The sequence below is a fragment of the Onychostoma macrolepis genome, chromosome 19 (assembly GCF_012432095.1).
Source record: "Onychostoma macrolepis isolate SWU-2019 chromosome 19, ASM1243209v1, whole genome shotgun sequence".
In the NCBI taxonomy this organism is placed as follows: domain Eukaryota; kingdom Metazoa; phylum Chordata; class Actinopteri; order Cypriniformes; family Cyprinidae; genus Onychostoma; species Onychostoma macrolepis.
In genome coordinates this window covers 12,085,125-12,099,146 of record NC_081173.1, presented here as the reverse complement: position 1 = coordinate 12,099,146, position 14,022 = coordinate 12,085,125, and the positions used below count along the sequence as shown (strand labels likewise).

General features: G+C 38.9%; 1 protein-coding gene across 6 annotated transcripts in view; it reads left to right on the top strand.

Annotated features, from left to right (window-relative positions):
• The window catches only part of elmo1 (engulfment and cell motility 1 (ced-12 homolog, C. elegans)), a 93,890-nt gene extending 81,438 nt beyond the window's left edge, over positions 1-12,452 (top strand). For all 6 annotated transcript variants that reach the window (XM_058753012.1, XM_058753014.1, XM_058753011.1 and 3 more), the window contains 6 exons: positions 1,471-1,634; positions 2,547-2,659; positions 7,728-7,835; positions 7,944-8,026; positions 11,083-11,160; positions 11,273-12,452. In XM_058753012.1, coding sequence (XP_058608995.1) covers positions 1,471-1,634; positions 2,547-2,659; positions 7,728-7,835; positions 7,944-8,026; positions 11,083-11,160; positions 11,273-11,473 — 747 coding nt within the window. In that variant the 3' untranslated portion in view covers positions 11,474-12,452. The remainder of the gene's footprint in view (positions 1-1,470; positions 1,635-2,546; positions 2,660-7,727; positions 7,836-7,943; positions 8,027-11,082; positions 11,161-11,272) is intronic.
• Positions 12,453-14,022: the final 1,570 nt, after the last annotated feature.

Genomic DNA, 14,022 nt, shown 5'->3' with positions numbered 1-14,022 from the left:
TGGAGCTGTCTCGGTTTATTCCTCCAGCAATCACTCCTCTCATTCTTCAAGCACAGACATATCAGCCTAGTGATTTGGGAGGGGGCCCTGACCTTGGCCCAGTCTTATCACTAATTAAACCTCATCTAATCCTGCTGCGGGAGCCAGCGGCACCTGCTTTTCTGGATGACTGAGATGCGTGAATAGCAACTAGACTCAGTTCCAGCTTCCCAACTCATCCGTCACTGTGCTCCCCAGCTAATCACAGCATATGATCTGTAGCCCAAGGCTTGGTGCGTACACCAACCCTCTGTTTGTGATTTCGAGCTGTGCGTTATTCAGGCATCACCGGGAAAGCTGTGGCTCTATGGCAGCTGGGCGTTTCTGTATCCGAGGATGAAGGAAAGCTGTCTGCTTTTGCGGCATATGGGTGAATTTTTGTGTCATAGTCCATTGCTGGCTGTCACTTCAGTTTGTTTGCATTTGGTTCTTCGTCAAACAGCAATCCCCAAGATGGCTGTCGTGACTCTGCTTGGCTAGCCTCGTATCTCCACATGAAGAGCTTCTTCACCACTTGTGTGTGCTTTTTAGTAGTGGAACCAATGTCTATGAAACAAACAAAGCTTCAAGACTTGCCTACTTTTGACATTTTTATAATGTTTTTTACATTAAAAACATGTTAATGTTAACGTGTTAACTGTATGTACCCTGTAGCCACTGGATCAGCCCCAAGTGGTGCACTTGATGTGGAATTGTGTTCGAGCACATCCGTAATATCCCACGTCCTGTTAGTTATTTTATAAATCCAAAGTGTTTGGTTGAACTGTGCTGAGATTCAGGGAAAACTGAGCCTGAAAACTGATTTTCATTTTTTGAAAAGCAATTTTGCTCGGTTACATTGTTGGCAATTAATGTTTTGCATGTTGTAGGACCGTAATTAAAAAAGCATTAGGGAGTCTCATTTAAGATGCATGTACAGTAGTGTCTTGGGTAGGTGTTAACTGATCTTTGTTCAAGGATGTATTGTATCGACAGTTTTAGAAGCTTCTCATTTGGAGTTTAATGAGCGTGTGAATGACTGTCCAGGTGCTTGACAGTAATGTGATTTATCCACAATATATTATAAATGATTTGGTACAAAAGAGATTGCTAACCACATTAATGCATTGAAATATCTTCCCCGTGTACGTGTGTGTGCATTTTGGTGGCAATGCTCATTAATTGTACACCCAAGCCTCTTCTTTTATACATTGTGATTTTTCTTTTCATGCAGCATTCACTCTTTTCCTTGTCCAACTTTTGACGTTTTTCTCTGTGAATGTAGCCTGTACATTACCAGTCAAAATGTCTACAAGACTAAGTGTAAGGTTTTTAAAATCATGATCATAAGAAAAGTTTGTGCTTTTATGTCAATTATACTCACCGTGTGCTGTCATAATGGCGAACTGTTTCAGTCAAAGGTCTGATGGACTCTATGTGTATGTGCTACAGGTGATGCAGGTGGTGAAGGAACAGATCACTCGTGCTCTCACGATCAAGCCTAACTCTCTGGATCAGTTTAAAAGTCGTCTGCAAAATCTGAGCTACACTGAGATCCTCAAATTGCGCCAATCTGAGAGGATGAACCAGGAGGATTTCCAATCCCGGCCCATCCTGTGAGTCACTGGAAACTCTTCAATTATTTCCCACATTCAGGCTCACTCAGTTTTGGTCCATGTGCACTGCACCTGTGTCCCACTCATGATTGAAAACAAGCCTTTAAATGCAATTTCCTCTGAAATTGCAATGGCAATAATGGCAATGAAGATGGCATTAGTTCATAACTCGTTAAACTAAGAGAAGACTCCATTAAATAAATTACCCATTGCATTACAGTAGCGTCATTTGAGCTGGAATGTACAATCTCACAGAACATTCTGTAACATCCACATGTTATATAACAGTTGAATGGAAGTGTCCGTGTTGAACTTCCAGAGTTTGTGAACTGAGATGTTAAAAACATCACTCATGATTTCATGTTCTATCTATTGTTCAGTCTATTCACTGTAACAAGAATATCAATATTTCAGCTTGGTTTTTGACGGTATACACAAGGTTTCCACACTTTTTCACTAATGATTTTTCCATTAGTTTAGTATTATTCACAGGCATGTTTTAAAATAATGTTGGATACACAAAGATCAGTTTTTGTAATCCCTGGCAAAATTAAATGTAAAAAATATAAAAACCAGATAAGCCAATCTGTTTTCACAGAATGTGAACAAACATTTTCTCATGAATTACTTAATAACTAAACAACATTAGAGAGGCCTTTAAATGCTAATTAATATTCCAAAACTCTGTTTTAAATTTAAAGCAGCATGGTAAATTTGACAGTAGCTTTAGCAAAACAACAAGATTAAAGGAAGTTTGCCTGGCCCTTACTGACTTGTAGAACAAAGAAATGTCTAAAGACCAATTCTGTATGTGATTTTATGAATTATGTTTTTGAGTCTTTCTTTGTGTAAACTGCCAGTAAACTGGGGTACTTTAAACTGCATTTGTGTGATCCTCTGATGTTTCTCCAGGGAGCTTAGGGAGAAAATCCAACCAGAGATCATGGAGTTGATCAAACAGCAACGCCTCAATCGTTTGTGTGAGGGCACCTGCTTCAGGAAAATCAGCAGCCGAAGGAGACAGGGTAAGAAACATACACACACTTGAACATAAGAGTGAGAAAGTTATTTTTGTTCTTTTTAAAACCAGTTTTATATTTTTGGCACCAAAGATTCAAAGCTGCCTCTTTCTTGTTAATCCAAGTTTCAGTCCTAACCAGCAGCTATGAACAACACTACATTTTGTCTATTGCTAGATTTTTGTTTCTGCCTGTCGATAGCCCCGGACACACAAAAAATGCATTGAGATACAATCCCACACCTGCATACCATTAAACTTTGTCAAGCCTGAGAGAGATTGTTTGTGGTGGTAGAAAAACTGAATATTGCATGACAAATCCCTCAAGGATCCCTAGAGAGAATCATAAAAAGGATGCTGTTTGTGAACCAGCATAGAAATGAATGAAAATACAAGCATGCAAACAATATAAATTTGTGCTCATTGTTCTGAACACGTTTCTGTGGTGTAACAGCATTGTCACCTTCAGTTTCCTCTTAAAATTTACTTGTCGGTGGAATTTTGTCTGGTTAGTACACAGTAAAAGCATAGCTTTCTTGTGCTCATCTTAAGTTTGTGAACTGATTAACTTAATGGGGTTATTCAATTGTGGCTTTTATTGGTGACCTCTACTGCACTCTTAAAAATAAAGGTTCTTTTATTGGCATCAGTGGTTCCACAAAGAACCTTTACCATCCGTGGAACCTTCTCATTCCACAAAAGGTTCTTTAGATTATTAAAATTTTCTTTGCACTAAGAAAAAATGGTTCTTTTAAGAACTGTTCACTCAAAGGTTCTTCAGGGAACCAAAACTGGTTCTTCTATGGCATCCCTTTTGGAACCTTTAGTTTTAAGAGTGTGGGCTACTTCTCATTTACAGAATTTTGATTGGAGATCTTTATCGGTCAATTTTTTTTCATATGCATTTCAGTAATCTTTTAGTATAGTAACATAATAATAAAATGTCTCACATGATAGCTTTTATCCTACTATCTTACTTAAACACATTCTGAAATTTATATGCCCTATGAATATTTTTATGAGTGCTATTATTAAACTGACAGCATGATTTAGCAAGTGTGAAAAATAGCCTTGTCTGTTGCTGATAGAGCGGAAGTATGGAGCCAATTTCAAACAAGCGCTGAGTGGTGGGAGTTATAAAGCTTACGCCGCAGATTGGAGAGTTGAAAGATCGTCAAATGTAATATCGCTTTTTACGCGGGCTGGCTGAAGAGGAGGGCTGTCTGCTGAGCTCAGAGGGAGGCTTTATCAGTTAGCCTGGATAATTTAACACTCTTCACACTTCTACAGGATTAGATGATTCTGAGACTAGACGCCTTGTCTGTCTTTTGCTATCCATCTGCCTGCCTCTTTCTTTCTTCATTTCGCTCTCTTAGGGTCCCCAATTTCTCACTGAATCTCTTATTCTTACTTTTTCTCTTTTTTTTATTCATTTGAGATTTTTCACACTTTGCCTGTTTCATTGCCATCATTTTCTTTTATTATGAACCTCGTTGGTGTGAATGAAAATGTTTTGCTCACAATCAACTATTCTATTATCTTCCAAAGGCTAAGTGGCACTAAACATGACTCGCATGGCACCCTCTCATAATTTAAATGACTTAACACAGGTGATAAGTCATTATTTTACAGTGGTTTCTGTGGCTCATGTTGCCTCAGTGCAAAAAGATTAAGCGGAGTTCAGCTTTGTGCAGCAAAATGAAGCTGAGTGCAGACAGGGAAGCTCTTGTAAACAGAGTTGCAGTTAGATCAAATCAGGGTTGGGAGTGTTCGGACGTTGAAATTTTCTGCTTCCAAACTCAAAGTATTCCAGTTATGCTGCATTCTAGGAAACTCAAAATTCCATTTCGTTACTTTCACTTCCACTGAAAATAACCAAATGGAATGGCGCTTGACCTCAAGCATCATAACGGTGGTTATTTTCAAGTAGAAAGTGAAAAATTCCAAGTTGTCTAGAATGTAGGATTGGATAATTATGGTGGCTTCATGTGGTTGGTGATTCCTGTGGGGAACCTTATTCAACAATCAATGAAATGTAGAACCTATATCTTAACCTGTATCTCCTGTAAGAAGGAATGCCTACCAATAGTTCAGTGACTCATTCTTGTCATATGTCCCATATGAAATGGCATTGAATATTTACCTTTGTCCATGTCCACATTTGTGGTATCATCTTTTTCGTAGCAGAGATACAGGTTCTGTATTTCATAAATTGTTATAATAACTAGGGTTGGGAATCGAAAATCAATTCCAGTTCCAGAATCGGATACTTCTTGTTAAATTCCACCTATCAATTCCTGTGCTTTTTTTTTTTTTTTTTTTAGTTGGTGAAAATGGGCTGTTAAAAATGTATTTGTCTTTGAATCATTCATTTAAGAGAGCCGTTCAAAAACACTGATTCATCCAGTAATGAAACAAGTAAATCTTAAGTGAGTCATTGAATCATTTCATTCATAAATCATCCATGAGATTTTGTTTAGTTGTCTAATGTTTTTTCTTCAGAATTATGAGAGAACTACAACCTCCATTAAAAAAGCCTCAATTTATCCAGAATCATGCATTTGCACACTATTTTGCACACAAACAGCTTTTAAACAAATATATAGTTCAGTCATGAAACTCTAGATGGGGCAGGCTGACGGGTTGTTAACGTAACTGAAGATATCAGAGAGTTAAACGACTTGGCACAAGCTGATTGGTTCATGCTGCATATGCAGCCAATGAGTTTACTGCCTTACATTTATATGGCTAGCTAGCATTCACTTGAGATTCTTGCAGCGCACTTTCAGAGTTTCTCTGAAACCCTCCACCTTCCCCAGCTCCACTTGTGTAGATCTGCTATGTTATTTTATATGCTATTTGTGCAGCACCAGTATGTCTTAAATACTCACGGCACCGTATCACCATATGCATTGGCAGTAGCAAGTTCCTGTACTTGCTTGCAGCAGCAGCAATAATCTACAACTACTACAGCAATAACCAACAGCAGCAATTCAGCAGCAGCAGCGTAGCAGATCTATTCCGCCAAGACTAAATACACTGCAAAAAATGCTTTTCTTACTTAGATTTTTTGTCTTGTTTACAGCCAAAATATCTAAAAATCCTTAAATCAAGAAGGATTTTCTAGACAAGTAAAAATTAACATTGACAATAACATTAACATTGTCATATCCATCATGAGTTGTCACGATTGAAATCCAGTTTTTATGTAGCCTGCTGATTTTAGTTCATGGTATTCAGCAGCAAAATGTTTTACAAAAAGATACACAGAATAAATGTTTGATATCTAAATGTTTGACTTCATTTTTTAACTACATTGGAATCAAAACTGGAAATCGATAAGAAGAATCGGAATCGGAATTAATCAAATTCAAACAATACCCAACCCTAATACACTGTTAAAAAAAAAAAGTTGAGCTAACTTAAAATTAAGGCAACCAGCTTCAGCAGATTTTTGAGTTTTCTCAACTTGTCGTTTTAAGTTTATACAACAAAAATTTGAGAATCTCCCACAAAAATAAGTTGAGCAAACTCAAAAATCTGCTGAAGCTGGTAAAAAAATTAAGTTCGCTCAATTTTTTTTTTTTACAGTGTAGTAACCTTTGTGATAAAGTCATTTACTTGTCAGTCAAGTCTGAATCACATTTCAGGCTTGCTTCATGACATTCAGGTATGTTCTGCTTCCTAATACAATCTTTACAATGAGGTTCCCCACAGACAGCACCAACCACACGAAGCCACCACAATTCAAGTATCATTAATCCCAAGATAACCCAATGTTATAAGATTTTCTTTTGTCCGTGCACAACTAACCTTTTCAGCAAGCTTTTAAGGACTGCTCTCAGGCGACTGAAAGAAGCGCACCTGTGGCTGTTCACTGTGACAGGTGCTACATTGACATTTGTATTCCCTATTGTTCCCCCATAGCAGAGCGCTCTCCTCATGATGTACAAACTGAGTTGTCCAGTTCCTACCTTGAATCTTAAGTATTGCAGAGGTTGCCTGAGGCTGAGCTTTCCGAATAATGTTAAAATTTAATCCTCCTTTGCAGTTAATTCTCTAAAACATTTTAGACTTTTGTTCTCTTTTTTTAGACACGAACAATCCTGCTTCTGGAAGACCACCTACCTTCAGAATCTAGCTTCAACCCTGGTTCAAAACACCTGAACTAGCTAATCAAGGTCTTCAGAATTACAGGTTTAGATTTGGAGCAGACTGGAGCTAAACTCTGAGAGATTTAGTTGAACAGTTTTTATCCTTGCTCATGACCCTGATTCCATACCGTGTCCATCTTAAGGTTATTGAGATTTTAAGTTCTTAGTCCTAGATTCAGGTTTAAGTGCATGTATGAAAGAGCGCTGGAGCACTAGTGTTCATCATGCATCTCTTAAATAAAAATGACTTATTTCCTCATCTACATCGTTCCCTCTGTCTCTTGACTTGTGTATATCATCAATTAAAATAGAAAGTCGGCAAAGCCATTTACAAAGGAAGCCCCTTTTTCATCATGCACGTGGCACAGCATGCATATTAAACCATTCTGCACATATCTGTTCTGACATCTCAGAATGGGCTCACAGATGGCTGTTGGCTGCAGTATCTGCTGGTTGATCATCGCACATTTGTATTGGTGGATAAACAGCCTATTGAGATGGTTTGTTAATAAGCTGAAGGTATAGAAAGTGTGCAGTGATCAAGCTGTTTACTGCACACTCCTTATCTCTTTGGGTTTGTGTATATGCAGCCTGTGAAGTTCCACCCTGCAGGACACTCTTTCATCCCACAATGTTTTTTATTCTGCCAAACTGCTATTCCCAGTAATTAGGATTTGGATTCAGGCACCAGGGTCGAGTGCCAGCCATGGCCTTCTAGGCTATATGTGAGCAGTCCTGGCAGTGTCTACTTTCGGCGTGGCACAGGAAGTGTCAGGAAGGGATTGGGAGACAATTTGCCAGTCACGGCTTTGCCCAGTCTGCAAGAAAAAACCAAAGAATATTAAGCATTGAACTAGAACAAAAGGCAACTTGTTAGCGTTACATTGCAGAAGGCTGACCCACTGTTATGCTTCTTTACAGACAAGTTCTGGTACTGTCGACTGTCGCCCAATCATAAAGTTCTCCACTATGGGGATCTGGAGGAGAGCCCTCAGGGAGAGGTACCACATGATTCCCTACAGGACAAACGTGAGTACAGTCTGAATTCTGACCACGGTGTAGTGGCATCACTTTATAAAGATGGGATTGAGACAGCCACACCCTGTCTTATTAATTTTTCTTTGCTCTCTGTGACAGTTCCTGTAGCTGATATCAAAGCTGTTGTCACTGGTAAAGACTGTCCACACATGAAGGAAAAGGGAGCTCTGAAGCAGAACAAGGTGAGTCCTTTTGTGTGAGCTTGATGACAGAGAGCAAAAAATGCTCTTGAATATCAAAAGATCAAATTTTTCTTTTGATGCACTGGTGTGTGGCTTGGTGACAAAGGATGCATTAGTTATGCCTTGTAGCTCTGTGAGTAACGATACATCAGTTCACTTCAGTTTCAAAGTCACCCTTTCTTCTTCCCACAGAACAAAGCAGGCAATGTCAAATTTATGCCACAACTGTAAAATATGACTCCCTGTTGACGAAATTGATAGGATATGAAGTAAAACTGGAACCTTCTGGCATAGCCAAAAGGTTGTTGGATCCCCCTAGTCCTGATGACACTGACTCTAAAAATAATAATGTGCATCAACATTGTTTTTTTGTCTTTTCTTCAAGCAAGAATTATCTTAGCCTTAGAAAATTAGCCTGTTTTACTCACCCTGGAGGCATCCTAGGTGAATATGACTTTCTTCTTTCAGACGAATCCAATCGGGAGTTATATTAAAAATTACCCTGGCTATTCAAAGCGTTATCATTGCAGTGGGTGGGTGTTTCTGTTCAACAGTCCAAAACACGTTAAATAAAGCGCACGCATCCATAATAAAACTTGCCTCACACGGCTCCGGGGCATGAATAAAGGCCTCCTGTAGCGAATCCATCCGTTTTTGTAAGAAAAATGTCCATATTTCAAACGTAATAAACACTTTTCTATCACTTCTGCTGACTGTCTTACACGGAAGATGTTCCGGCGAATGACGTAGGACGTATGCGTCACCTCTAAGATATGCTAGTCTCACGGGTTTGTTTACAGAAGCAAAGTTTCCTTACTTTAGCAAAGGAAAACCAGTCTTCTCTTGACATTTTTCCTCCAACATTTTTCTTTACAAATTCTTGGTTTTTACTTCTAATTCGTGACTGGTGTTTTGTTTTGTTTTGTTCTCTCCGCATTCGTCACTAGGGTACTTTTAAGGGTACCGACCGAATTGCAGTACCGAGCTACCGAGTACCGATTCACATTAAATCATTCGGTACCTGAGAACGCATTTGGGCGCATACAAGAGAGAAAGAGAGAGAGACCGAGAGAGAGAGACCCTGTGACATGATGTCACCCCTGCAACCCAGTCCATTCATAAAAACGGTGATTTTCGGCCTCTGGATCTCACTACATGACGACATGAACTGAAGGCTGAGAGTCACTTCATGAGAATTTTACCGTTTCATTTGAGAAAACTAGCATCATATCATGCTGTATACACACACAAACTTAATGGCAACCTGTCAAAATAAAAGTGCGGTTTAACATGTAACAAATATATTACTCTTGTATTACTTTTGTACTGTATAATGTACGTCTTTATATATTCCATTTACTGTCAAATTTAAATAAAACAATTAAATGATAAAAAATAATTACTACAACCACATTAACCACTTAATTGTAGAAAAAATACAATTATTAAAAATTTTAAAGGAATATTCACACAATTGTTCTACCATGTATTAATATTAACAGTAAACCTCTGTTTGTATGCCAAAAAATAAAAGGGTTTCATTTTCATTTGATTAAAAATAAATAAATGTTTCATGCCTTCATTTGATTATCAGGAAAAATAAAACGCGCACAAGAATTTCTGGAAAAAAAAAAAAAAAAAGGAAAAAATTGTAGGGCCCTATTGTTCAAAATGTTGAAATTGTGAGTTTTGGACTTAATTTTTCACTGAAATAAATGTTTTTGTTATTACACAGAGAGTAAAGTACCGAAACAAGGTACCGTTGGGTACCGGTACCAATACCAGTACCGTACCGGTTAAAATGTGAACGGTACCCAACCCTACTAATCACACAACGCATCTGCCTGGACTGCTTCCACGTACCACAGTTAGATGAAGTGAGAGAAAAGTGTTTATTACATTTGAAATGTGGATATTTGTCTTACAAAAACGCATGGATTCGCTACAGGAGGCCTTTATTCACCCCCCAGAGCTGTGTGAGGCACATTTTATTTTGGATGCGCACAGTTTATTTTACGTGTTTTGGACTGTGTAACAGAAACACCCGCTGACTGCTATGATAGAGCTTAGAAGTGCCTGGACAATTTTTTTTATATAACTCCAATTGGATTCGTCTGAAAGAAGAAAGTCATATACACCTAGGATGGCTTGAGGGTGAGTAAATAACAGGCTAATTTTCATTTTTGGGTGAACTAACCCTTTAATAGGAAATTGACTTGCAAAATCACTTCCCTCATCAACTGCAGAAGAAGAGACTGTTCTGTTTCTATTGTGTCGATTGTCTCTAATCTCATCTCTGCACGGAATAGTGGGAAGATGCTGTGGGCAGAATGTGAGGGGTCAGAAATGTTTGTCTGCTCTCATTTTGGATGTGATGATGTAGCTCTCATCCAATGATCCTTTAAGCCATTTGGATGATCCAATTTCATCCTGATTTTTTAGGTTAGTTGACCCAAATAAGACAATTAGAGATGATGTGAGGGCAGATTCTGTAAAGGCTGAGAAGCACTGCACCAGTAATGCCTGTGGTAAACTAAATTTTTGTCACAAAATACATCCTTTTCTGTGCTTTATCTTATTTACCATCCTAAACAGGTCTATAGACAGGCCAGGTGGTCTGAAAAGTGTTCTGGGTTTTAGACATTTCAAATGTGCCACAGAGAGAATTAGTTTGTTGGCCAATTGAATTGAATTTACTTGAATTGGTGACTTTTTGCTTGCATGTCCATAATTTTGAAAGGGTTGTTACCAGATGCAGTTGCACTGGATACTTTGCCTGACAGCTACCCCATGTATTTTCAATGTTGTTGTCAATGAAATTGAAGTATTTTGTTACTTCAAGCATCGATGCACTTCCTGTGCTGATCATCCTACTGCTGTCTCTTGGTGCCCGGCAGGAGAGGCCCGTATACATACACACACACACACCAGATTGGACCATCTGCTGTTGTAATATGTTCGGAGAAGATCTGCAAAAGTCACGCAATAGGAGGCACACAAACACAGCAGCCCCATTAGCATTTGACAGACGGTGTCAATTCTCTTTCCTTCTTTAGGAGGTGCTGGAGCTGGCTTTCTCTGTCCTCTACGAATCTGATGAGTATCTAAACTTCATTGCCCCTGATAAGCATGAGGTGAGCAAATGCCAACCGCAAGCTGCAAAGTTGTAGTTGTTGTCCCTCTTTGGTGTGATTCGGACTTTGTGCATGCTGTGGTTTAATGTCATGTTTTCTGGCCAATTTTCAGTACTGCGTGTGGACAGATGGGCTGAATGCACTGCTGGGGAAGGAGATGACCAGTGAGTTCACTCGCTCAGACATGGACACTCTTCTCAACATGGAGATGAAGCTCCGCCTCCTGGACCTGGAGAACATCCAAATCCCTGAAGTTCCTCCCCCGATCCCCAAAGAGCCGAGCAATTATGACTTTGTTTATGACTGCAACTAATCTCCTTTCACTGGACTGACTGATTTTTCCTAAATGCATACTGGAAGAAGGACTTTTACAAAAAGTTACAGAAAAGAAAAAACAGACATCTCTTTCCTGCTAAAACTTGGCTCTATAGTGCGCCTCATCACAATGGATTTGCTGAACTTAATGGACTTGGCTTGCAAGGCCTATGAACCATCTGGTGTGGTTGAAGAACCACCACCACAAACTGGTCCTCAGGTCCTAAACCACTCTAGTCCTGTCGCAGTCATTTTCTGACATCTCTTTGAATGGTTACATTCCTCACACAGCCCACCTGCTCTTGCTTAAAAATGGTTATGTGTCAAGAATTTTTGTCCCATCATAATTTATGGCTGTTCGGAGTGGGATGCTCCCTGTAGAGTGTGCAAAAAGTGTAAGGGGATTGTGGCATGTAGCACTCACTGTAGTATGTTTCTCACTCCAACAAGCGGCAGCTATATTGCTAGCAAAGTCCAAGTTTGTTCTTAATGATTTCTCCAAGTATCCCATTCATGCCTCTTCTACTGTAGACTGTTAAATTAAATAGGCAGCTTCATGCAAGAGGTTGCCTCTTTTGTCTTAAACCATACCTGCTTTGCGCATACATTGTTATCATTGTCTGACTATAACGCAGGCGTGTAAGATATAGCTCTTTCCTTCACTTGACATCAACCAGACTCATGGCAGACTGCTGTAACATTCCAAAGCAATATTGAGCTTCTGTTTTTGTAAGCTGGTATAAACTTTTGTGATATTCGTGATTGCTGCCAAGTAGTCAGTATTATACATTTTGTGTATGTTTATTAAGGAATTTTATTTTCAGGGCCGTCAAATTTCATTAGAACTTTCATGATTAATTTAATTTAAGATTGTGGGTATTATGATTTATGATTTTTTTTTTTTTCACCCCTCTTGTTTGTTATAGGTTTAAGAACGCAACATCCTGCTGTTTACATTAAAGATTGACTCCAGTTCAGTTTTTTGTTTAATCATTTCTTTATTATGTGGTCTTTGTTACCTAATAATCTTTTGGTATCCAATCCTGCTCCAAAACACTTTACACTTTTCCTGAAGACCTTGATTAGCTGGTTTAAGTATGTTCAGAGCTAAACTCTGCTGGAAGGTGGCCCTCCAGTACCAGGACTGGACACTCCTTATTTATATATACTATGTATTGTATATTTTGCTTAAAATATTCTTTATGATCTTGTGGGAACCACCGTCAATGAGTAGTGGTATCCAGAAGACATGTATACCCTTTTCCCTCTCCTATTATAAAGCGGATTGCTACCCACAAACAAAAACACTGGCCATTGCAGCCTTCTAGCTCAAATGATTGACTCTGAGCTGACCCAGGGCGTCCCAGAGTGTTCTTTACAGCTCTGTGTGGTAATAACAGGGCCAGGGTGGCAATAATCTGCAGTCTGCTGGTGTGTAACTCCAGCATTTATAGTGCCTTCCTCCTCACTGCCATCACTACCTCCTGAAACACCTGATGGCAGTTTCAACCTCAACAATTCACCTACAGGTATGTGTTAAAGGGATACTCCACCCCAAAATGAAAATTTTGTCATTAATCACTTACCCCCATGTCGTTCCAACCCCTTAAAAGCTCCGTTCGTCCTCGGAACACAATTTAAGATATTTTGGATGAAAACCGGGAGGTTTGTGACTGTCCCATTGACTGCCAAGTAAATTACACTTTCAAGGCACGTACGTAAATAAACGTACAATACGTATCCATGCGTTACTGTTGACAGAGAACAGCGTGCGCACTTTGCGTCCATCGGATGCTCTTCAAAATGGCGCTATGCTGACACAGAGACAAAGAGGAATTGTTGAATAAATGTCGTTATTTTTATTTTCTTTGTGTACAAAAAGTATTCTCGTCGCTTATTAAAATTCAGATTGAACCACTGATGGCAGATGGACTATTTTGGCGATGTTTTTTTATACTTTTCTGTGCCTTGACAGTGTAATTTACTTGGCAGTCAATGGGACAGTCACAAACCTCCCGGTTTTCATCCAAAATATCTTAAATTGTGTTCCGAGGACGAACGAAGAGATTAAGGGGTTGGAACGACATGGGGTTAAGTGATTCATGACAAAATTTTCATTTTGGGGTGGAGTATCCCTTTAACATGCAATTTAGGTTACAAGCACATGTTGTCTTTAAACATCTAGAAAGGTTACATTCTTGAATCTGATCAGTTTTTTGAATCTTAGCAATTCATCTGAAGATTCAGTTGCTAAGAATTCAATTGAATCTTACCCCTTAGCAATTGCATTTTAAAGTAGGCATCTCTTATTAAAGCTAGAGCATAAAACCTTTGTACTTAACATCCTTCAAACATAGACAATAATCTTTTCTCTCTTACAGAGGGTGCATGCTTGACAAAGCACAGCAAATAAATTTGCTCTAGCTGTTGCAGGTCATTGAGTAGAAATGATGCCGCAAGATGATCCCACATTATATGCGGAAATTATCCCACGTGAATTTATTTTGAATCCTACATTCCTAAGAGTGCTGAAAAGAATAAGTTTGT